The 25,365-nt window shown below is 36.9% G+C and overlaps 2 protein-coding genes and 1 long non-coding RNA gene across 3 annotated transcripts; 1 reads left to right on the top strand and 2 right to left on the bottom strand.

Moving 5' to 3' along the window:
• Positions 1-5,090: 5,090 nt before the first annotated feature.
• LOC130010529 (uncharacterized) lies at positions 5,091-10,175 on the bottom strand. Its single transcript, XM_056102869.1, has 2 exons — positions 10,091-10,175; positions 5,091-7,201 (listed from the first exon to the last, which is right to left on the bottom strand). Exon 2 carries the CDS (start codon positions 6,180-6,182, stop codon positions 5,091-5,093), a length of 1,092 nt encoding a protein of 363 aa, XP_055958844.1. The 5' UTR covers positions 6,183-7,201; positions 10,091-10,175.
• A 1,721-nt stretch (positions 10,176-11,896) lies between these two features.
• Positions 11,897-22,596, top strand: LOC126811862 (uncharacterized). The gene is made up of 6 exons (XM_056102980.1): positions 11,897-12,036; positions 12,742-12,933; positions 16,628-16,815; positions 17,489-18,771; positions 19,566-19,695; positions 21,914-22,596. The coding sequence occupies exons 3-6, from the start codon at positions 16,774-16,776 to the stop codon at positions 22,115-22,117; spliced, it is 1,659 nt and encodes a 552-aa protein (XP_055958955.1). The 5' UTR covers positions 11,897-12,036; positions 12,742-12,933; positions 16,628-16,773; the 3' UTR covers positions 22,118-22,596.
• An 886-nt stretch (positions 22,597-23,482) lies between these two features.
• On the bottom strand, positions 23,483-25,059 carry LOC130014101 (uncharacterized). Its single transcript, XR_008789075.1, has 2 exons — positions 24,010-25,059; positions 23,483-23,828 (listed from the first exon to the last, which is right to left on the bottom strand). It is a non-coding gene; the product is annotated as an uncharacterized LOC130014101 (long non-coding RNA).
• Positions 25,060-25,365: the final 306 nt, after the last annotated feature.

Here is a 25,365-nt window from a genome sequence, read left to right as displayed (position 1 = left end):
ATTTGAATATGGCTATCTCTTGTCGCAACTAAACACTGCCATGATAACAATTAACGACAGCCAAACTCAGGTCTTAACGGCAGATACGAATTTTTGTATTAATGACGAATATTTTGGTACCTATAAATTCTTTATTCAGAGGAGATACTTTGATTCAAAAACCAATCGTAGAAAATTGTCGGAAGTTAGATACCCTGTAATTTTTCAAGTGTTACCAAGGCGACCGAATTTGTTTGATTCTAGCTATGTGTCCGTTATTCCCAGTGACCTGACTGTGACGAACAAGACAAGTCGGTGTTGGACTGAACCTAGTTTTAACGCGGAAAATTTCTGTGGCGAAATGTTAGAACTATTCAAATCCATACCGTTTTTATTTTTTGCCGTCGAGGGAATTATCTTTATTCCCTCTTTTCTCTCATGTAGTTATTGCTTCACCTACTATATTTATTTGCTAAATTGGATATTTGTAAAACTATTTCGCGACCTTCTCCATCTCGATTCGCCCTTCCAAGTTATACGTCAAGATGGCGTACATAAGTCTCTAAGTAAGGATTCCAGACCAGCAATTCAGGACGCCTCCCAAAACAACCAAATCTATATTTCATATATCGACGACGACGAGCCGGAGGTAAATATGATTAACGATATGGTAAAAAATATTTTGATTAAAAAGAGTCTGGAATGGAAAGTTCGCATAAAATCAGACCTTTCTCTGGGATCTAGTGTACTTTCAGGACCGCTTGAGATAATACAATCCAGCAGTTCGTTTATCATCTATGGTTCTAACAATTACTGGAAAAGCAACAATTTGGAAATACCCATTATAAATGAAACGTTTTCAGAACTGTCGATCGAGAGATTGATTATTTTAATCCCGTCCGATAATAAAATACAAGATCGGATCGCCAAGCCCCATTTGTTTTGTTCTTGGCACGATGGATTAACTCAAACAGCCAAGAAAGATTTACTGACCAAATGGATAAACCACGTTGCAGCATCAAAGAAAACAGAGGTTTGAAATACGTCATATATTTTAAATGAAAATGACGTATTAGTTCTGTGTAAAATATGTAATTATTAATATTTAGATGTTTGAAATAAAATATTGATTATTAACTCTGTCTGGCTACAAACTGCAAGATCAAAACAATTATTTAAAAAGATTCTTGTAGAACTGTTCACTTGGTCATTTTGACTTGCGAACGGAATACAAGAGAATTGATTGCAGATTTCAAAGTTATTCACCACCCCTGCGTTGGGTCATGGCGGACTACTCCGGAACTTTTGAAACGATGCTATGTTTTCATGAAAACCATATACATCTCTGATCTATGCACTTCTTACCACATTGCCAATCGTCTTTCCCCTCACACGTCCCAACGTATTTTAGAGGTGTAAATTCCCTCTTCGGATATAACAGACTTCGAATGATTCTTCAATTCTTTAATACACCGGAACATAAATCGTCATACAGTACTGACAGGCCAGTTAATGCACTTAGTAAGGTATCCTAACTAGTGACTGCCTTCAATGTACAAATTTTGTTATATTTAAGAAAAATCAGATAATAGGATAAAAGCAAATGTAATTAAAACTGACTTGTTGATAGATGAACAATGCATAAACTGTTCAACAATATAATAAAACAACAAAAACAATAGATGGGATTAACGTCGTTACCCAATGACGGCTTATGTGGCCGAATTATGTTAATCGATGTCTTTTTTAAATAGAAATTGTGTTAAACGTGTGAATTATTTCTTCAAATTACGTGCTTTATGTATTTCTGTGGAATGTTCAGTATTAAACAGGAAATGTCCGTGAAATTTAGGGATAAAATGGTTTATTCCCTTCTATAATTGATTTAATTCTGTTATTTTACGGAATAAACGGTGGAATGACCAGGAATTTCCGTGAAATTTAGGGATAACATGTTTTATTCCATCTATATTGGACTTAATTCTGTTATTTTACGAGATAAACGGTGGAATGACCAGGAATTTACGGATTATTTCTGTTTGCAAATGCAAATTTAATGAAATTTTTGTCACTTTCATGCCCAGGAAACAAAAATAATCAGGATTTTGTTTTGTTTTTTTTTCTGTATTTGAAAATAGAATTTATGTTAATTGAAGGAATTTATGTAAATTACATGCAGGAAAAACATGCACATACGGATAAAAACTTCCTGGTAATTTTTGTTTCCGGATTTTTTTACGTTTTTTCACGGAATTGTTTGTTACAGTACAGTCTCCCATTTTAATAACTTGTCAAATAAGTAAAACAATAATAAATGTAAATTATGATCATATTACATCATAGTGAGCGGTTCGATGGGTCGCGACCAGATGATAGTTTCTAGAATGGAGTCACAACCAACAAAAGGTTAGGAACCAGTGTTTTAAAGCGATAAATGTTTTCATAGCCGAGGAGCAAACACCACTGTTTTTTAAAGCGATGAATGGTTTCATAGCCGAGGTGCAAACACCACGATTCTTCACAGGCCAATAGCTCCGATTGAGCAAGGTAAATCAGTGCTAAATCCAGCGCGAATTCCGCAAAACTGGAAAACGACTTCGGAGTAATATTCAGACATGTTTACAAAACAGGAAATTTTAAGCTGATGATATTGATCCATAGATATGAACTAAATTATAGGATATCTTGCAGATTTTAATTCTTTACATAGTGGCTTGCTCAGTTGAGCCCCCGGTCCCGTACTGAATAACAGCATGATGGGACGGGCCCTCGTAGACCCCCCACCCCCGCTCCCACTACATAACAGTATAACGGGTTTGCTCCCCACCCAATACAGGTGGGGTTCCTCGTAGCCCCTACTGAATAACAGGTGTGGTTCCTGGTAGCCCCACCCACTTCTAACTAGGTGGGATTCCTCGTAGCCCCCATAACTGTATAACAGATGGGGTCCCTCGTCGCCTCCTCCCCCTACTAAGTAACAGGTGGGGCTCCTCATAGCCCCAATACCCCTACTAAATAACAGCAGAACAGGTGTGGTTCCTCGTATAACAGTAGAACAGGTGTGGTTCCTAGCTCGTAGCCTCCGCCCCCACAAATTCTCATTATGAATTTTTCACTCATTTTTCTGTTTCTTTGTAACGTGTAAATTTTTCCATTCTTGCTGATTAACGCACATAGATATCTACCATATCATAGGGTCTGATAACGATTTTACATATTTACATACATAGGTATCAACCACATTATGGGATCAGAAACAATTTTATTTATTTACCTGCATCATATGATCTGATAACGATTGTATTTATTTACATAATAGATACTTACAAGCAAACATAATCAATAATTAAAGATACATTATGTAAGATTTAGATAAAGAACTAGCCATTCTTGCTATAATAGTTCGAAAGTAGATGATGTAAAATGAATAATTTGAAAATGTCATTCAAATTACTCTATTGCAAGCGAAGATATTAGCCTTTGAAGGTTTGACAGACGTGTGCAATAATTTCAACCACCGTACTGGTTGATCGAAGCTAAGTCTCGGTCCTCCATATTTGATTAAATCAAAGTATCGTTGAACCATTCTAATCTATTTAATATCGGAGAAATCTGATGCCATCGAGAGTTGATTAAGGCCTGGATCAGTTAATTAATGTCTAATTAATACTTTAGAAAACATTTCAGGCCGAAAGAAAGACCTGCAATAGGCAGATTTAGCTCTTGCATAATGCATGTTTAATTTACATATAATAGACATAAAACACATGGAATTTGGTTTTAAAACGAATTGACAAAAACATGAAACACATAAGATACCTAAAACAAGAAACAAATAGATACTTAAAACATTAGATGACTTGTATATAAAATATTAGACGAACAGATGCCTAATACACAAAATATTTAACCAATACATTCACAAAATATAAAATATTAAACGCATAGATATCTAAAATATAAAATATTAAACAAATAGATAAGTAAAACATAAAGCATTAATAGAGGCAACAGGGAGTAATCGGGTTGATGAAATACAGTTTGAACCCAATTTTTAACGATATGACTCTTTTCTTCAATTTCTGTAGTCCACGGACAGATTCTATATCCTGTTACAACATCGGTGTGTAACTGGTTATTTTGTAAATCACCTACGGTTAATATTAAAATTCGAGACCGGTTTTTATCTCCTGTTCTACTAAGTATACGTGATATTTCGCTCACATATTTTTCCGAATTTTCGATATATCGATGACTTGCGAGTATTACAAATGCATAACTACGGCGAATGTATTTGAGGATTTCCACGGAGGAGTATTTCTCCGGTGAAATGTGTTTTTCAGAAACAACCCGCAGCTTTAATTCTTTGAGAATTTTTTCCACCGACACAGCCATATTTTGATCGGACATATTTAACTCACCGGGCTGACTAGGCTGAGGGGGTGCATACGAAATATAAACATCGTATTCGTTAGAAATATGTTTACTGTCGAATTCTACAAATTTAGATCGTTGCGATAGCAATCTTCTAAACAGTTTAAAGACCACCATTTTGTTGAGAAGATTAATAAAATAAATACAAGTTATTGTAATTAAACTTATTAATAACAATACAACGTATTCTGCTAAGAAAAAAACCCTGGCCGTTGAGAGAAACAAATCAACATATTGTTCACAGGGTATTTCTATGTCGTGTGTTTTCTTCGTCCAGCATTGTTGAGAATGTGATGAGATCGGTTTGTGGTTAGAAATATTGTAAAAACCATTGCTAAAAACCTTCGGAATCTGTGGTATTACATCAACTGGTACTGAATGCTCAGTCCAAAGGCCATTAAAATTCCTTTTTATAACAAATGCGTACGAACCATACGAATAAGCGTCAATACATGATTGAAATTGTAATAAAAAGGTGGTCGACTCTCCGTCCAATTTCTCGATGTAATTTAAATGTGAAGAATAGTTATTTCTAGCCTTATTTGGGAATTTCACCCTTAAAAAGTTATATATGAACAAAGAACACGTTGGCATAATAGATGCAGAAACATTGAGGTCATTTCTGGTTACAATAATCTTGACGTTACGCGCATCAGTCATCACGTGATACTCAGTTTCTAGAATGAATAATTGTAACGCTTTTTTTTTTCAAATTGTTTCTCACCCAGATGGAATGTCTCTTTCGTATCACGCAAACACCAGTCTTCGTTATCATTGTGTTCGTTCCAATACGTAATTATTGCTTTTTGTTGAAAACAATGATAAAATCTACACGTATACACACCATAATCCACATCTTGGATGTTATATACATGTAATGTGGAATATAAAATCGTTTTATATATATGTAATGTTGTGATATTAACAATATTACTAGAATTATAAGATATGACATGTCTAGAATCAGAAATTATACTGCCACCATTTCGAAACCATACTACATTTGATTGACATGATTTGTCTACTTCCATTTTGCATTCAAATTTCACATCTTCTCCAACATACCGCATAAATACCGAATGATTAGTTTTTAATCGATTTGATGTATCTATATAGATTATATTATTCTCTAAATTATGTACAAAAGTTGAATTCCTTATCATTAAATACAAAATGGTCAGGATTATTGTTATACTGATCATCTGAGATAACAAATTCTTAACTAAATTTTCCCATCTAAAATACTTATACTTACATTTAAACCAATTATAATAAACATCGTGAATATAGGTCTTTTTATTCAAATAACTATTTATCAGAGTACACAGTTTAAGTAAGACTCGTAAAATACCATATCTTCTAATTAAAAGCGCAAGTGATTGCTGAATGTACCATTGCAAATAATATATTTTCCCTACATATTTATACCGAAACCTTGTATACCATCCAGAACCTAGTTTTAAATAAATTTTTAAAGCAAGGAACAGAATAGCTAACCCCAACATTCTTCTATTAATAATCGAATAGCAACAATAAACGTCTAGAAATAATCTTATAAAGTTAATATAATGATGATTAGTTTGTTTATATTTATAATCAAACAGGGTCACATTTAAAATGGCGAATAATAATAAAAACACATGGAACAATTTGTAGTCAATTAAATGAAGAATAACAGAACAGCTTGATAGAAACAGGCTATAACAAAAACAAATTGTTATGTTGCGTACACATTTGTTGTTGGATATAAATCGTCGGTAAAAAATCATATCAAATATGTCTTAATATTATAATACTTATACACAATTGTAGTTTATAGAATGTAGAGTAACAGAACAGCTTGACAGAAACAGAATATAAAACGAACAAATTGTTATGTTGTGTATCCATTTGTTGTTTGCAATCAGTCGTGGGTAAAAACGAGAGAGGGAAATGCAGTTTAACTCTAACGTCAATTCGATACAAACTAGGTCATTTCGGTACTAACACATGGTTCAATTTTATTTCAATAAATCGCTTGCGCGTATGGGTCTTTAGCAGTGGGAAGAAACCAGAGGATCCGGAGAAAGCCCACGAGCTTGGAAAGGCAACCCTACTCCTTGGAACGTACAAGCGGAGGATCGAAACCACACAACTTGGCTCAATGACAGACCTGATGATGAAACGCGTTAACCATTCGGCCACCCAACCCCCACTCATTCGTAAAAACTTATATCAAATATGTCTTATATTCAATATTAAGGGAACAACTTGATAGGAATAATCTACAAAATGAACAAATTGTTCTGTTGTGTATTCATTTGTTTTGGTCGGTCAAGATTCATATCAAATATTTGTCTTTGCATCAAATAAAAACATGAACATAATTACTTGTGACTTGTAAGACATTCAATTAACGAACATTTACACCAGAACAGAACATGTAAACAGTTTGATGTTTAAAATTAGTGAAAAACACAAGGTGAACACAGTTTTACACTAATACACCGGAAATTAATTAACAAATTACATGTATTATCAAACTGTGATCAAAATTGATCAATTAACAAATTATTACCAACTATGTCCCTCATTAGTTCACAGTAGACTGGTTTGCACATTAGAAAAAAAACCAGAAATAAAGAATACGTTAAATAAATTATTACCAGGATATTTCCTTATTATTTCACAGTCAAGTAGCTTGGTTTGCACTTCATTAAACATCACTGATTTGAAACAAGAACCAACAGGTTTACACCACAATAACCACCCGGCTCTAGTTAATGTTTTTAAAAAGCTGTCTCGAAATCTGTGAAAATATAAGTAAAAACAACAAATTAACGTATCGCATTTGGTATTCCCCGCAAATAGATATGTCATTACCAAACATACATATTTGTTGACTATGAACTTTCTACGACTTGTGGGATCTGCGGTAACTCAGTGAGTAAGACATTGGCTCGTTAGTTTGGAGGTCTCGAGTTCGCTCGCGGTCTTGGCTGAGAACGTTCCTACTATCTAGTAATTCGGAAAAGACAAAAAAACGAGATCTCGTGCGCGTAAAAGAACCTAGATAAAAGTGTAGACGAAAGTTCATTTCTACGACTTATTTGCTGGACGTTGTGTCCAAAATAGTACCATATATGCACAACTTTAATTAGTTCGTAGAACGGTCGTATATTCCGCCAATGGAAAGGTTTACGAACTCTGTACTATATGATATCACAATCTGTATGCAAATTCTCAAAATAAGGCCACATTATTCACCAAGAGACTAGGAAACGAATCAAAAATTTCGAATTAAAGACGGGCGACCTTAAATGATTTTTTACGAAATGAAATAAATTGAAATGAAATGGGGTTTAACGTCCTACTGTTCTGCTCCTACTACGCTAATGAAGACGGACATATGCCATGCAGTGTGCTATGAGGCAAATTTTGCGCTATGGTCTGCACCTATTTCGAATTCTTACTGTCAAGGGTTCTTTTACGAGCACGCCAATGTGTACAGGGGACCTCGAACGACACCCGTTGTCCTACACTCACTACTGATACGGAGAACCACGCCGGATATCCCGATGAACTTTCTGGGCCAACGCAGTGATCGAAATCGGGACCACCAGGTTAACGAGTCAACTTCCTACTCACTGAGCCACCGTAACTCCGATTTCTTGTGAAACGATCGAACCAAACATTAAAAAGTCAACAGCGAAACTGGTGTCCCTCTACCGCAATCCCAAAATATAATATGAAATATAACATTTATCTTTTTGTAACCCATCCAGCTGTCAAGCTGCTTAATCTATACTTATCCTCAGTGGAGGATGTTCAGGTGTCGCGGTTTTCTTTTCATGTACTGAATCTACGTACGATGTTTGACCAATCCCCCTCAATTAAAATCCATGCTATGGTGTCACAAAGGTACTGAGAAGCAATGAAAACGTACCACTTTTATAAATGGATGATCGTAAATCTGGTTTGAGAGACAAACATTAATATTATCAATTGATTGAAAGGCACACATAATGAATTCGACAAAGTGGGTGTACCAGAGACTTCACGCGAAGGTTTAGATGCCAACACAATACCATCCTGAGATTTGGCGATGGTTTCCAGCAAACATGGTCAACTAGAGATCGACTCGGGCATGCGTGGTTACGCGTGACAATGTTTTGACACGACTGGAAATAAATGAAATGAAATAGGGTTTAACGTCCTACTGTTCTGCTCCGAACTGGGCTAATGAAGACGGGCATACGCCATACAGTGTGCTATGAGGGAAATTTTGCCCGGACAGCGGTACTACGGCCTACTCCTATATCGAATTCCAACTGTCAAGGGATCTTTTACGTACACGGCAATGTGTACACGGGACCTCGGTTTTTCGTCCCATCCGAACGACTAGACAGCTGTCCTTATCAGGCCCTCCATCCTGCATCACTGACAAGGGGGAACCACGCCGGAAAATCTGGATGAACTTTCTCGGCCGGTACAGTATCCGACCATATCTGCCGGATCACAGACTGTCAGTTTCAAGTAGCGGATCTAGAAGCTGAGCGCCCCGGTAGAACATAGCTCGTATTGCCTATATAGTTGTTCGCCAATCGTTATCTCGCTGAAAAGCAGTTTCATTCAAGTTGTCATAAAGTTCTCCCTCTGAGAAAAGTCATTGCTGAGAGCAAATTCTTGTGAAAGAGAGAATCAGATATGGGAGTCAATGGGATAGAATCTGCTTGTCAATTCGTTTTGTGAGTGTTAAGCAGAAAATTTGTACATGCTGTCGCCCAACGCAACAGTGGTACTACTAACTGGGTGGTTTACTATAACCGTGAATATGATAGTGATGAGATAGTATAAGAAAACGGAGGAGTGAAGGAAGAATGACGCTATAATGGAATCGAGCAACGAAGGCGCGAAAAAAGTTGAGATAGCAACGTATATGTAATTAAGGTTTAAATCTTTTCGGACTGGGCCAAAATATTCTTGCAGAATCTCGAGGCCTACATGTTAATTCCGCCTGTACAGTCTGTCGCCCCACGACCCCCTCACTAGTGCTAAGTACTACTAACTGGGTGATTCACTATGTAAATGATAGTGATGAGAGTGTATAAGACCACAGATCAGGATTGGAAGAATGATGATACATGTAATAATATAATGAAATTGGGTGCCGTAGGCGCGAAACAATTTCTGACAGCCACGTATAATATTCATGTAACTGAGCTTTTAGCGCCCAAGGCGCAAAACAAATTCAGATAATATGTAATATTGGGCTGGGTCTAAGGGGACAGCCACGACGTATAATATTCATGTAACTGAGCTAAAACAAATTCAGATAATATGTAATTTGGGACTGGATCTAAGATGACTTTGTCTCACGGGGGCGCTTACTTGGACTCGTGAGGAAGATGGGGGGCTATATCCGCGCCTGTCAGCTTCCCGTAATAATGCTATCGTGAGAGGTCCATCATTACTGACACTGTTCGTCGCCAACGTTTAAACCCAATTTCATAACATGGGACTTCGTGCCAGGCAGCCCAACATAATAATATATAAGACCAATTCTGAATCGGCGTCCTCAAAATATGCACCTATTTCAGCATGATAGGCCTGCTCGAGAGCATAGAGCACGTGTCTCGGTGTAATTCTGGTGCGTTCCATTGCGTCTCGGTATATTATTAAGCTTATATAGGCTTACCGTGGATAATCACCTGTTCCTGTATACAAGCTACGCATTATACTCGATATAGATCTTATTGTGTAACTTCATATGTGCTCGATCCCCAAGTCTCACGAATATATTAGATATTTTCATACACATGCGAATGTCTTGATATCCGAGTCTATTCGTTTTTTAATCGGCCTAACGAGGTGAATTGTAAGTAAGATAAACTTACGTTATATAACGGTGATCAACGGGTCAGTTAGAGATAACGCATGTATATCGATGAATGACACTGATTTATTCACTCATTTATTGACCTCTAGACATCAATTTGGTCATTGAAGTCAATGGGCAAAAAATTGCTAGTCTGAGTCCTGATGATATAAAGAAACATGGCCGACTCAGGATGTTGATATTTTTTCAACGGCTTATTTCCTGAAATTTTGAATGGAAAGTGTCAGAAATGGTAAGAATACTGCTTTTTTATTGCCCAGCAGTAAGTTTTTTGATTATTTGGTATCAAAATAGCCATGATTGGGGGTATCCGTTGGCCGAGTGTGAATTTTGGGTTGTAAATGTGTAACAATAAACATTTTGTTCACAATGATATCAAAACATGGTTAGGTCTAAATATTAAGGCCACGAGATGTAAACAGGGCTGACCCTAACCCTAACCCAAGACCCAGTCCTTACCCTAACCCTAACCCACAATCTTTTCAAAAAGCATGTAGCCTAGAGGCCTAAGCCAAGACCTAGTCCTGACCCTAGCCCTAACCCACAATTGTGTCAAAAAATCATGTGCCCTAACCCTATTTACATGTTGTGACCTTGAACCAAGTCTGCAGTTGGCCTTAATATTTAGACCTAACATATTTTTGACAGCATACAATGAAATGTTAACATGTACACTCCAAAATTCACACCTGTGTGACTTTTGACTAAACCTGCAGTTGGCCTTAATATTTAGACCAAACCTGGAAACATGGTGTCTACCTTTGAGATTGGCTTAGATTTATGTGACACTCAAGGTTTACTTATTTACTGACTGTTAACTGGTTTCTTGTTGGGGGGGGGGGGGCACTGAAGGGATGTTCGCTAGAAATAAAGAGGCATATTATTTCTATTTCCAGTTGAAACCACGAGGAGGTCTCCCTTCTTATTCAACCACATATTTTTTTTTTTTATTATTATTATTTTCTTACTTTTTTTTTATTGCATATTTATTTCCATCTTTCTTTCATTTCAGGTGTCAGGTTACTGTGCAAGAGTGGTATGATTGACCTCAACACAAGTATTAAGGCAAAAGGTGGGTATATGACAATGGCTTGCATATGTCTGTCTTGCTTATTTACTATAGCTGTGATCCTGTAAAGTGTCATCTGCTGTTGATGGCTGGTCTAAATGGCCCTTTTTGTAGCCGGATTCAACTGCACAGTAATTCTTGTACTCGCGGAATTCATAAAGCTTTCGTCCACGCAGCAGAAGTGCTTGTCTTTGCACTTCGGGTCTGGATTGGTATTCTCTGTGGTACAGACTTTCTCTTTCTATTTGCCGCAGGGAATATCTTGTCTTTGGAGAAAGAGGGGCCCCAAGGAGTTTAGCTTTCTGCTCAGTGGCACTCTTTATTCCATCATTGCTTCTCAATATTGTTGAGGAAAGTCTACCCATCGCATTTCTTCCGTAATTTACATTCTTTGGAAGTGAAACACTCAACGAGCGGTTGATTGCTTCACATTTCTGTGTATTTGTTTGGAATTTGGTTTTTTCTAAAGCTGCTTCACTTATTCGGATTTTTAAAATTTCACTTAGAATTGATTTGTCATTTTCATTCATTTTCAGGGAATCAACTTTATTTGAGGCCAGATACATGGAACGGTTCCACCAGTTATTTGTTATCCCACCCCGGCACACAACAGAATGAAGGCGGCACTTTGAGCAGTCGCCATCGTAACACATGATAGTGGACTCTAGGACTTTTGGTAGGCGTTTTCTCATCTCCTCAGTATTACCACAGTGATTTTCAAACAATGTAGTCATGATTAGACTGCATCTAGCTTTTACATCTTGGCTCAGTATTTTCTTGATCTTGCCCTTATCCAGTCTGGTTTTACCAGGAAACATCTCCTCGCTGAATTTTGCATTATAGCAGTGCCTAAATTGAGTGGCAGCCAGGTGTGAAGGGTCAGCTAGTCGCTCCACACTCCACATCGGATGCAAAATTTTTAAACTATCTTCAATTCCAGCAGCTGATCGTCCATCTCCATCTGTTGTTGCATATTTGATGAGGACGTTTTGGAGAGCTAGTTCTGTGCCAATGCTTTTCCCCATGTCATACTCAGATAATGGTGCGTGAACTGGTAAATTTGCAGTACAGCCTTCATGTCCCCCAGAGCAGTTGACAGTAAAACCTTTTCCCTTAAGCCAGGCACCTTGCCAGCACAGTTTATTTTGCATCACAGCACTCAGGATATATTTGTGCTTTGTGTTTGTCTCGCATGCAATTCCAATGGCTTGCGAGGCTGCTTGCCCTGGCTTTTTACTGTGGCCTATGGTTATGCTGTTGTAACGCCCATCCACTGCAACATTTATTATATTTGGGTTTACTGACCCTCCCTTCTGATTAAAAGATTTGACTGCTTCTATTTTTTCCCTCATGTTAATAGTGTTCAACCTTGTCATTTTAGCACTAACTTGGTTAGAAAGAGTCTGCATGCCACTGCGAGAGGGCGGTGGAATATCCAAATCTGTCAACAGCAGCCGAGCTCTGGTGTTTCCAACCGGCATATCTAACAGTCCAGATTGTAGGGTCAGATTAATAGCGGCTGCCTTTCTTCCTGGTTTGCCAGTTGGAATCTCTTTATACAACTTGTAGACAGGTGAGATAAATGTACATTTTGTACACTTTACAGAGTACATCCAACCCGCTCCCCACTTCTGCTCACTAACAGGCTGGAAATTTGGTACTGCACAGGCCTTTCTTCTCCCCTGGGGATGTAACCGAATGACAGAATTCCACATTTCAATCATTTTCTGGATGTCTATAATCCTGTTTCCCTGGATAGTATTCGCCTCAGAATTCTCAGTCTCATCCAAATTTAACATTTCAGGTCTACATCTCAAAACCCGATGACTTCCCGGACTGGCATTAGTAGAAAGATGATGCATATGAATTTCATCCCTGATCTCTGTGACACCTGTGGAAGTTGAGGGCAAATCATAATCAGTTTGGGTTCCAGCCGAGGACCCCTGTAAACCTTGCTGTTTAGTGTTGACTTCATGTCCGAGCTTGAAAAAGACAGCCTTGCGTTTATTATGGCCTCTCATATTGGAAGATAACATAAATGGCTTGTATGTTGACTGTTGTGCATATCTCTGGGTCAGGAAAGTTGTAGGTACCATCAACATTGTAAATCATTTGACAGACCAGAATGGAGAGTGAGAACTATGATTGGTCAGCCATGTATCAGATTCCATACTAGGGGGTGGGGATCATAAAACTGTTGTAGGGTTACATAATCAGATTATCTGAACTTAATTGTCCTATGTAAATACAGCTATGTAGGAGACATTTTAAAATTTATAGGCACTGCATGTTTCAACATCTTAGATTTGACCACAATTTGGCTCTTGAAACTGCGTTAAGAGAGAAAAACTAAGATCTTTTCGACGAAAATGTTAAAAAAATCTAATATTACATGATAATTACTGTTTTAAAGGATTTTCTTGTTTGATTTATATTGAATTTTTGTTATCTTTTTACAGAATGCATTTATGTTCAAAAATAAAAATGTTCTGTTTAATTCAAAATTCATGTGCTTTTAAATTTCTGTCTGAAATTCCGCAGTTTTCTGATGTATTGTAGTGTTTGCAGAATGCTGCACAGCTCATCTGAAAATGCATAGATTTTCATAATCTTTGGCCAGGGAATTGCATATATGTTTGTTTATTAGATAACAACAGATTTGTTTAAACTGCAGAAACATGTGAGGTATATAGGACTAAGACTAGTAATTATTTCCCTTTATTTCATGATGGACGAATGTAGTGCGAGTTATAAATAGACAATTTTTCCCTTAATTTTTTTCTCCCCTCTTCCTGCATTTTTGGGTTGACTTTTTGGTCTAGAATTGGAGAAAAGGGATCAAATTTGCAATTTCATAGCAGTTTTGGGTAATACTGATGATATTACAGCGGAGGGATAGGGGGTGTAAAGTGTCTTTCTGCAGAGCAGTCATTGTGTCGGAAGTGAGATTTTCACCCCAGTCAACTTCAAATCCGTGTAGCAAAAAATCTAAATGGTCAACCCCCTACAAAATTATGATGAGGAGATTGCCAAATGTTGTCCCCATTGTGCCTATAAAGATTGGAACCAACGGAATGTTGAGAAAAAAGCTACAGCCTGTGATGTTACAGCCATTTAACATTGAAGTCAATGGGCAAATAATTGCTAGTCTGAGTCCATGTTTCCAAACAGAGTTATCTTTCCGTGACCCGCAAATTATATTTTTAACAATGAGTTGAATTCTATTTTTCACTCGGCAAACTTCGACAGATTCCGGAAAACCTTGGCAGAGCTATATATATAGAAACTATAATATAGCCAAAGAAATATATACTGACAGTATATATTTCAATGATATAACTCTACGACTTGTCACTTGATCCTTGATACATTTTCCAAACTGAGTTATCTTCTCGAGACAATAGGCCTATCGTATGATTTCCCTACCGATCGCCGCCATTTGGAACAACGACACTGCCGTCACTTGACGTAAGGTTTAGCTTCTACCTACTTTTACGAAATTTCTTGATTTCTTGATCATTTTAAATAAAAGCAATTAAGCGGTTATGGCTGAACTTTGTCTATTCGGTCATTCTTTTATTCATCGTGTATCCCATAGGATTGGTAATAGACTACCACGTCATTTGGGGGGTGGGGGACGGATCCATCGTGTTTGGCGTAGCGGAGGGACGTCACTAAATTTAAGACAGGATGTAGGAAAGATTCCTGTTAGCGTTGATGTTGTTTTCGTTCAGACTGGGGGTAATGACATAGGTCTACACAATCAACAGGCTGTTCGCATTGTTAACGACATAATTAACTTAGTTAATTTGATTCGTCAGCAATGCCCATGGGCTGTTATTGTTGTGGGCAATTTGTTTGCTCGCCTCAAACCTCGTGGTCTGAGTGATAAGCAGTACAACGAAGTTAAGAATTCGGTGAACAACCTGCTCCGCCACAGGTTGTCATTTTTATATCGAGTGCTTTTTTGGAATTCCAGTCGGAAGACGAGGTATAGGGCATTGCACTTCGATCGTTGGGGAGTTCACCTTAATGCTGCAGGCAATCGTCTTTTTGCCAATTCGATTCGTGCAGCATTTATAATGGCTCTTTCCCTATTCAACGAGTGAACTGTTCACTTATTATTATTAATTCTATCGTTGTCCATTTTCTTGGTGGGAGCATTATGGTTTAGTAATGCACCACAATGAAGGCTACCGGTAGCCTTCAAATCTTAAAGTTAAACCTTAGTAAAGTGACTCAGGTGTTTGGAAGCTAACCTTCTATGTAATCATATGCATATTTGGTCTGAATGGTTACATGTAGTTCACCATAAAAGTCAGCTGATGAATTATTTTATTAAAAATTGATATGCACTTATAATAAGATTTGATAATTAATAATCAAATCCACCCCACACACAAAATTACAAATTTTCGACCGACATTATGTAGGTTGAGGTCTTGATTATTCAACAGATAACTGGGCTTAAGGTATTGCAATTGATTGTTACTTTGTTTCTCACAGTTGTCAGGGAGATACATAGTTTTAAAGAAATTGGTCGATATTAGACTTGGGAGATTTTGACATAAAATTAATGATGTTTTTGTATTAAGCATTAAGCTTTTGAAATTGAATATAAATATTTTGTTAGTATGGTAGTGACTCAATCTGATTAAAACATAGATCCTATAACTTGACATTGTAAACAAATAAAGATATCATGTGATCTTTTCTGTATTAAATTTATATGCATTATTTAAATTTGTAAAATAAAGAAGAAGCCAGTTAAATTTCAATAATTTATATTAAACATACATTATGCAAGAGCAAAATCTGCCTATTGTATTCGTAGGTCTTTCTTTTAAACTTTAGGCCTTAAATGTTATAAAAACTATTATCACGTTATTCTATTCTCTAGTCATGGTAGTCAGTTAAACTTGAAACCTGTATGTTTAAGTTGTAACCACTGTAAAAAGGATGGCTGTAGAAGAATCATGTTCGTTCTGAATCTAAATGTAAAACCTATTCCCCCCCCTTCCCAGCCGCTGATCAACAGAAATGAGCAAAGTGAACCTGGGCACTAAACAATATTCAGAATACAAGTTATTTAGAAGTTTATTTTGTTTGTGGCTTGATAAATACAAGAGAACACTTTTCAAGACGTCGTCAGAAATGAACTGTGAAAAAACTTGTATTTAATACACCGGTATATTAGTCATGGTTTATTCAATACAGTTACTAAATGCAGCTTTAACAAACTACATTTTTTAATGGTTTATTTACAGAGAAGAAATGGGAAACATTACCAGGCTGCCAGACACGCCCCATTGATAACAAAGGTCTGCCTGCTGCCGCTGTACACAAAACACCCAACCCAGAACCAATCGATGCCACAAAATTGCCGCTAGCAGAAAAAATTCGACGACTTTCAATGTTTTTACGAAGTGAAAAAAAAGAAATCAATGAAATTATGGTGAGGTTTTATTTATTAAAGATACATTATGGGAGATGGAGATAAGATAACGAGTTAGCAGTTCTCACTATAATAGTTAAAAACTACATAATGTAAAGGGAATTTGCTGAAAATGTCAGTCAAATTGGTCCACTATGAACCGAAAACTAAGCGGATGAAAGTTTCGCCTAGCCTCGAAACTAATAGTCTCGATTGTCTATTGTTGTGATTTAATTATCAATGAGCGATAGCAGCATATAGAATTGTAATCCAGTCGACATCGAAGGCTAGCCTTGACATCGGGAGTTTATTATGGTCTGGATAAGTTAATTAATGTCTAATTAATAATTTAGATAAGATTTCAGGCCTAAAGAAAGACCTGAAATTGACAGGTTTAGCTCTTGCATAATGCATGTTTAATATTTTTCACAATAATCTCATTAAAAACACAGATTCTGCTTTATTTTTATTTTTATTCAAGCATGTATTACGTATAAAATTCTTTTATTTGCCCATCTACATAAGACCAGTGGGGCGAGTTTGGGTGGTCGAAGCGTTAATGCGTCATTATCCGCTTGTACGTGACAAGGAGTAGGGTCGTCTGTTCAACCTCGTGCGTTTTCTCCATGTCCTCAGGGTTTCCTTCCACTATTTTCCTCTCTTTCCCATTAAATCCTATTTTATTTCATTTTAGTTGTTTGAGAATTCTCTGATGAGTTGTAAAGTTGGAATTAGACCAGATTTTTTGATCGATGGCATGGTACAAGGAAAGAACGGATCCTTTTTCACTGGCCGACTTAATCTGGGTGGTGTGTTCCTAGCCAGAGCTATCGGCATCAACAAGAAAGAAATCAAACTGTCATGTTTCAAGAAGGCGGTGGAACTTTATCGTACCCTTCCTGTCACTGAAATTTTGAACCAGGATGATATGACCCCAAAAGTTATCAAGGAGAAACTGGAGAATTTTAACTCGACCGTTGCTAAGATGGAGAAAGAAACAATTGCAGAGTTACCCCCACCATCTATTTTGAAACAGATCCAAGATATTCCAACCAATCCTAAATATGCTTCAACCAATTCAATCAGCAAAATGGAGTTGGCGGCCTCTGTGGCTAAATGTCGAGTCCGTTGTCGATATGATGTAGAGAGTTGTAAAGCTGAATCAGGGAAAGTTTATCATAAGGGCATGTACTTTATTGACAACATACTACAAGGTGCAGGTGTTTCAGTTTCCAAAAAAACTGCTAAGTCATTGTGTTATAATATGGTGGTTGAACGACTGACCACCATGAATGTTGAACATGGCAACATCTTAGATGGTGTCGAACAGTCTGTCATAACAGAAGCAGAAGCACAGGTTCAGAGCACTTTGGTAAAGGCAGCACCAAATCCTAGGGCATTTGATCTCCGTGAAAAGTTTGTCCAAATGAACGAACTTAGCAGTGCCACGCATCCTGCATCCATCATTACTGTCTTGGATGGAATTTTCAACGATGTAAAATTGACGCCCATTTGTCTGTACCGTCGTAGCATGAACACAGAAATAGAAAAGGAGAAAATTTTCTGTAACCTCTATCTAGCTGGTCATCTCATCATGATTGGTGAAGCAGAGAACCGAACAGATGCCCAAGCAGACGCTTACTCTAAAGCCCGAGAGGTTTTGACGAACTGTGACCCCGAGTTCATCCTCCCCCAACACAGTAAACTTCAACCACACGACCAAGCAGCAACAGATGTTATCGACTTTCGTGTCAAGGGCAACTGCATTTTGGAAGATAACTGTTCGAATCTTCATCGCTTACAATGGACCCGAAAACCTATATCAACACTACCAGCCAAGGATATCGTTGTCTTTGAGGAGGTCAGTTGGATAGTAGATCGTAAAGTTCAAGGTTTCTATATTTTACAACATTCATGTTTTGTCAACAATATGTTGTTGGAATGGGAGTTTTTTGACAATGATGATCGTGTATTCAGGTAAGTTGCCTTAAGGCCTAGTCTGGTCTCCCGGCCATAATCTTAAGGCCTAGTCTTGTGTCTTCCGGTCTCAACTGTAAGGCTTAGTCTTGTATCTTCTGGCCTCAACTGTAAGGCCTAGTCTTGTGTCTCTTAAGACCTAGTCTTGAATCTCTTAAGACCTACTGTAGTCTTGCGTCTTCCGGCCTTAACTGTAAGACCTAGGCTGTGTTTCCTGGCCTTAGCCTTCAAGCCAGAATTTCATATTTTCTATGAAAGTCAAAACATAATTATTTCTATGTCTTTTGCTCAATAGGTTATCAACTCACTATTATACGACTATGGGCATTATTTCCCACCCTTAAAAATCATTGACACAGGAAATAATAACACAATTACCTCCCTTGTTTTCCTATTGCCTCCATGCATTAGCTATCTTCAAATGTTGGAATTCGAAAATGATATTTTTGCCAATTTCGCAGCTGGCAATAGTGAATTATAGGATTAATAGGATTATTCTTTAACAAGGTAGGACTGTGTATGGATACCATCTATTTTAAGGCTTTATTTTAATAAATTTTAAAAATATAACTTAACAAATATGAAATTGTAGCTTTAAGATCTAGTCTTGTCCCATTGATCAAAATTTTGAAATGTTCAGTTTGCTTGTTACTCTTCTTTTGTTTTTAGGGGTGGTTGAGTGGTCCAAGCTCATAAGGTCTTTCATTGAGTCAAACCTCCTGGGTGTCAGTCCAAAAATGTTGGTTTGTTTTGTGTGAGTGTTAATCCCCATTTCTCTCTTTTTTTACTTTAAGATGTCAGATGAAGATACAGAAGGAAGATGTTGGAACCGAACCTGCAGTGTCTGTTAGTAAGATAGGCTCTAGAAATTTTGCAGCAGCTGATATCTTGTTTAAGCTCTACGAAACACAACCAGTCATAGAGGTAAGTTATTCTATTGAATACTTGAATTAGCTTTAGGGATATGGATTCCTGAGCTAAATAGGGCCTACATTATATAAAGATAGGTTGCCAGGCAACTAAACATACGCCCACAGCAGCTAAATCGTCCGAGCGGTCGACAAGAGTTGTCGTATATTTGTTCTTTTGTAGGTAATTAGGGGGCATTTAATAGACAACTTCATACAGATGACATTATAATTTTCGTCGTTTGAGGGTTCACAAGGTTCTAAAAATTAAAACAAGGGCTGTAACTCAGGAAGTAATCTACAGAAATTATTGAAATTCGACAGACTTTTTCGTTTTACTAATTCAAATAATACATATCAATTTCATACAGATCGGATGATAACTTTTGTCGTTCGAACGTTCACAAGATTCAACAAAGTAGAACAAGGGCCATAACTCTAGAAGTAATTGACAGAAATTGCTGACATTCAATAGGCTTCTTCATTTCACTAATTTAAATGATGCATATGAATTTCATACAGATTGGGTGATAACTTTCGTCGTTCAAGCGTTCACAATATTCAACAATGTGAAACAAGGGCCATAACTCTAGATGTAATTAACGGAAATTTGCTGAAACTCAATAGGCTTGTTTGTTTTACTAATTTAAACGATACCTTTAAATTTCATACAGATCGGATAATAACTTTTGTCGTTAAAGCAACCACAAGGTACAACAAAGTGAAACAAGGGCCATAACTCATGGCGTAATTAAAGGAAATTGCTGAACTTCAATAGGATTCTTCGTTTCACTAATTTAAATCATGCATATCAATTTCAAACAGATCGGATGATAACTGTTGTCATTAGAGCGTTCACAAGATTCAACAAAGTGAAACAAGGGCCATAACTCTAGATGATTAACGGAAATTGCTGAAATTCAATAGGCTTCTTTGTTTTACTAATTTAAATGATGCATATAAATTTCATACAGATCGGTTGATAACTTTTGTCGTTTGAGCGTTCACAAGGTTCAATAACATGAAACAAGGGCCATAACTCTAGACGTAATAAACGGAAATTGCTGAAATTCAATAGGATTCTTCGTTTCACTAATTTAAATAATGCATGTAAATTTCAGAAAGATCGGATGATAACTGTTGGAGTTAGAGCGTTCACAAGGTTCAATAAAGTGAAACAAGAGCCATAACTCTAGACGTAATAAACAGAAATTGTTGAAATTCAATAGGCTTCTTCGTTTCACTAACATAAATATTGCATATAAATTTCACAAAGATCGTATGTTAACTTTTGGCATTAGAGCGTTCACAAGGTTCAACAAAGTGAAACAAGGGCCATAACTCTAGACGTAATAAACGGAAGTTATTGAAATTAAATAGGCTTCTTCATCTCACTAATGAAAACAACATATATCAATTTTAAAACAATTGGATGATAACTTTTGGCGTTAGAGCGTTCACAAGAAATTGTGGACGATGGACGGACGGACCGGCGGACGTACCGACAGACGGACGGACGGGGGCGACGGCAATATACGTCCACATTTCAGTGTGGGCGTATAAAAACCAATTTAGCCAAGCATTGCATTTCTACACCCTTTCACTGAAGCAACGTTCCTGTCCCTTGAGCAGGGTTATCCTGTGACAACACCAGAAGATTGATATATGGGTGGGCTGGTCTAGTGGTCTAATGCATGCCCTTTAGATCATAAGATATGTCCTTGAATCAATTTGAGCCAAGCTTGTATGTGACAAGGAGTAGAATCTCATGTCCAGTATCGTGCATTTTTTTCCCGTTCCGTCAACATGCTGCCAATGGCTATACAAGGGACCTTTTTTCTTGTCCAGTCCATCTTGCCCTTGCAACAAGACGAAAAAAGGCTGGAAAAACCTGAGGAACTTCATTGGCCAGATTAAAAACAGATTCTTATCAATGAGCCAGTGTCCTACACACTGAGTCAGAACCCACCGAGCCAGCGGTTTACCCACAGAGGTGGGTCTTTACCCACTGAGACATTGTCTTACCAACTGAGCTGGTGGCTTAACCCCTGAGCCGATGGCTTATCCACAGAGCTGGCACCTCATGTACTGAGCCACCTTGGTTTTCGTTCTGCTCTTGTATTGCACATAAAAATGCCTTCCTGGCTAGGCACAGATTTGACCTTTAATTGATGAATGCCATTATTTAAAGTTAACCTAGATATCATGTCTTAGTAAATCGTTTTTCATTCCAGGTTTCTGCTTACACTAAACCTGATCAAGTGATAGAATCTGTCAGTTTTGATACGTTGCTTAAAGAAGCGGAGGTGTTGAAGAAAGCTGCCGAGGATGCAGGAGAAAACGTTACAGCTACTACAGCTGAGGGAACTGATTCAGAAACTGAGACCAGTGACACAGATGTTGAAATGAAGGAAGAAGTAACAGATTCACAGGCTTAGAAGAAATATCCTAGAAAACCACATTACCGTCATGCTGATAGATTTATTTTAAAAGCTGCCCAGGCACGACTAGACGAATTCATAAAAGTTAAAATGCTAAAAGATCTACTGTTTGGACCTGCTTTCCCTCATCATATCACATGCCAGATTAACGGCTTACTGTATAACCTCCCCGTTCCAGTTCGCTTTATAAATCATTCCACTAGAAATCAGATGTACACCATTGTAACGCAAAGTATGTCACCGATCAAAATTGTCGCATTTCTCAAAGCCAACGGTGGACAGTCTGGTCGCTTTCGTTTAGTCGACAAATCAGAACTTCCGACACATAAGGACATTTTACCAGAACTTAAAAGTAGGGAAATTTTAACTAAGATCAAATCCAAATTTTAGTAGAAATTTCAATTTTGATTGGCTAAGCACTAAAACCAATCAAATTGTTGGCTTTTTTTTGCTAATAAATATAAGTGCTAGTCTAATGTCTTGTCTCAATTACATCTTCAACAGTATGGTTTTGTTTCTAATTTAAAATCCAAATATTTGTCTAAAGTCTTTACCAGTTGTGTGGTTGAGTGGTCTGATGTATGCTTTAGATCATAAGGTCTGTCATTGATTCAAGTGCCATGGTTTGTGTTGAAGGTACTTCCAACCTTATTTGTCTTATTTTCGCCAGTCATGTTTGGCCGTTTTGACTGACTTGCAGTGAAATTGACCAACTGGAGAATACTAGTAGATCATAAGGTCTGTCTAAAGTTTAGACAAATATTTGGATTTTAAACTAGATTTATAAGGGGCATTTTAAAGGGGCATTGGCGCCATTGGGTAAGATTAGATAAGAGCTGACAGTTCTCGCTATAATAGTTCAACAATAAATAATAGAAACAGAAAATGCTGAAATTTCAGTCAGATTGCTTTGCTCTGAACCGAGATATAGGTGATTCAGTTTTAGGCTACAGAGCCAATTTTCTGAAAGGTAACCTTTTCTGTGGTTCAAGTATCTGATGTGAGAATCTGGGCCCTGTTTCTCGAAATCTTAACAGTGGGAATGCAGTTGACCCTACTCTTGGAAACGAAGCTAAGCCACTTCACTAAATGACAGACCTTATTATCCAACACGAATGCATTATCATTTGGACTCCACCCCCTCCCCTGCAGTGACACATGAATGTTGTGACCAATAACCACTTTCCTGTCTTAAGGCCTTTGAAAACAGTATTCCTCATTATTAATTTGTCCCAACTAATCATGGTTCATGAATGCGTGTTCTCGATATGTTGACACTTCTACGATGGTGGGTGACTACGAGTCATGAGTGAAATAATGTTATTTCGTTTAATCTGTTATACTAATATAGAGAAAATACAATTTACATTTTATGGATATAACTTTTATGGATATAACTGTTACAACAAATAACACATCTACACAAATTTTTAAGTTGACCTCATTTCAATCAAAGTAAATACATGTACCCGTAAGTATTGTTTATATTCGCGTTACGTTTGGTAGTGGAACCGTGACACTGACATATTGTACATCGTTGACTTCAGGGTTAGGCTTGTTGTCTACCAAAGTTAGGTTAACATCTTCCACTACACTGCAAAGTCAGTAACATCATCAAGCTAACCTTTGCTAAAAGGTTAATGTTAATAACATCCACCAATTAGTCTATACACTAAACACAAGACCTGCAGCATTCAATCTCTGTGATCTGTAAATAATTAATAAAAAAACATATGAACTTACTTCAAATTTACACACTATAACTTATTACATAAACTTTATGTAGATAAGGAAAGTGGATTTTGAGATGCACTCCAATGACAAGTAGTTGATTTTCATAAAAATTTACAAAAATAAGAACTGTTAATGAAAATAATAAACTGATTTACCTCAAGATAGATAATTGGAAATATTTTCTATACTTTTCTTCTGAAAAATGAAAGGGCGTAGTTTTATTATAAAACAAGGAACATGTACTACAAAAACATATAATTATTAATGTACCCCCTCGCCAACACGTACATCTATTTAAGAATAACAGAAACCATAAATTAAAGGCGTTTTTAGGACCCGAGCTTCGACCGAGACATAACACCTTTAAAATACAATGATATGCTATTCTAAAATAAATAACCCTATCACCATAAATAATCATGCGACTGATCCGCCAGCATGAGGTCCCTAACAATATCTATTTAAGAATAACAGAAACCATAAATTAAAGGCGTTTTTAGGACCATAGCTTCGACCGAGGGATAACACCTTTAAAATACAATAATATGCTATTCCAAAATAAATAACCCTATCACCCTAAATAATCATGCGACTGATCCGCCAGCATGAGGTCCCTAACAATATCTATTTAAGAATAACAGAAACCATAAATTAAAGGCGTTTTTAGGACCAGAGCTTCGACCGAGGGATAACACCTTTAAAATACAATAATATGCTATTCCAAAATAAATAACCCTATCACCCTAAATAATCATGCGACTGATCCGCCAGCATGAGGTCCCTAACAATATCTATTTAAGAATAACAGAAACCATAAATTAAAGGCGTTTTTAGGACCCGAGGGATAACACCTTTAAAATACAATAATATGCTATTCCAAAATAAATAACCCTATCACCCTAAATAATCATGCGACTGAGCGTTAAAAATATCTTGTCGAAGTAAAAGTACTGTTATTCCCACTATAACGGATGGTCCACATACTGAACCACAAGTCTGTTTTGGATATAAATAACACATTTCCTGACATGCATTATGAGGATAGCCATTTAAGTTAGGACTATGTGCTATTTGTATTTCTGCCACACTTAAACTGTTCATTAAACATGAATTATAGCCACTAATAAAGTTGTTTAAATTGAACATTAAACTATCTGGTATAGCTAAACCTAATGTATCAATATAAATGACTTTATTAATAACTACATCGTATACACAGAAAGAAAAATGATTCCCATGGATGATTTGTTCTCCGGTTTCAATATTTATATCTTTCCCAGCTAAATATGTGATTGTTTCACCAGTACTTGAGTGTGTTAAGGATTTAACACAGAGAACAAAAACAAATTTAGTGATATTAGGATACTTAGCATACAGCCTTGAACCTAAATTTTTAAGATCATGGATGCAATTTAAATAACCAACATAATCTGAGTCAGATATACGATCTTTCAACAGTTCAATCATTTTTTCAATCACTGAATCGCTTAGCCATCTATCACACAGCAGAG

This window comes from Patella vulgata, chromosome 8 (assembly GCF_932274485.2).
Source record: "Patella vulgata chromosome 8, xgPatVulg1.2, whole genome shotgun sequence".
Taxonomy (NCBI): domain Eukaryota; kingdom Metazoa; phylum Mollusca; class Gastropoda; family Patellidae; genus Patella; species Patella vulgata.
This window is presented reverse-complemented; position numbering and strand designations above follow the sequence as displayed.

Coding starts and splice junctions, on each gene's coding strand:
- LOC130010529 (XM_056102869.1), bottom strand. CDS start 6,182: ATGATTTTTTACCGACGATTTATATCCAACAACAAATGTGTACGCAAC.
- LOC126811862 (XM_056102980.1), top strand. CDS start 16,774: ATGTTTTTACGAAGTGAAAAAAAAGAAATCAATGAAATTATG. Junction 18,772..19,565: donor AATGATGATCGTGTATTCAG/GTAAGTTGCCTT, acceptor TTTTACTTTAAG/ATGTCAGATGAAGATACAGA. Junction 19,696..21,913: donor AAACACAACCAGTCATAGAG/GTAAGTTATTCT, acceptor TTTTCATTCCAG/GTTTCTGCTTACACTAAACC.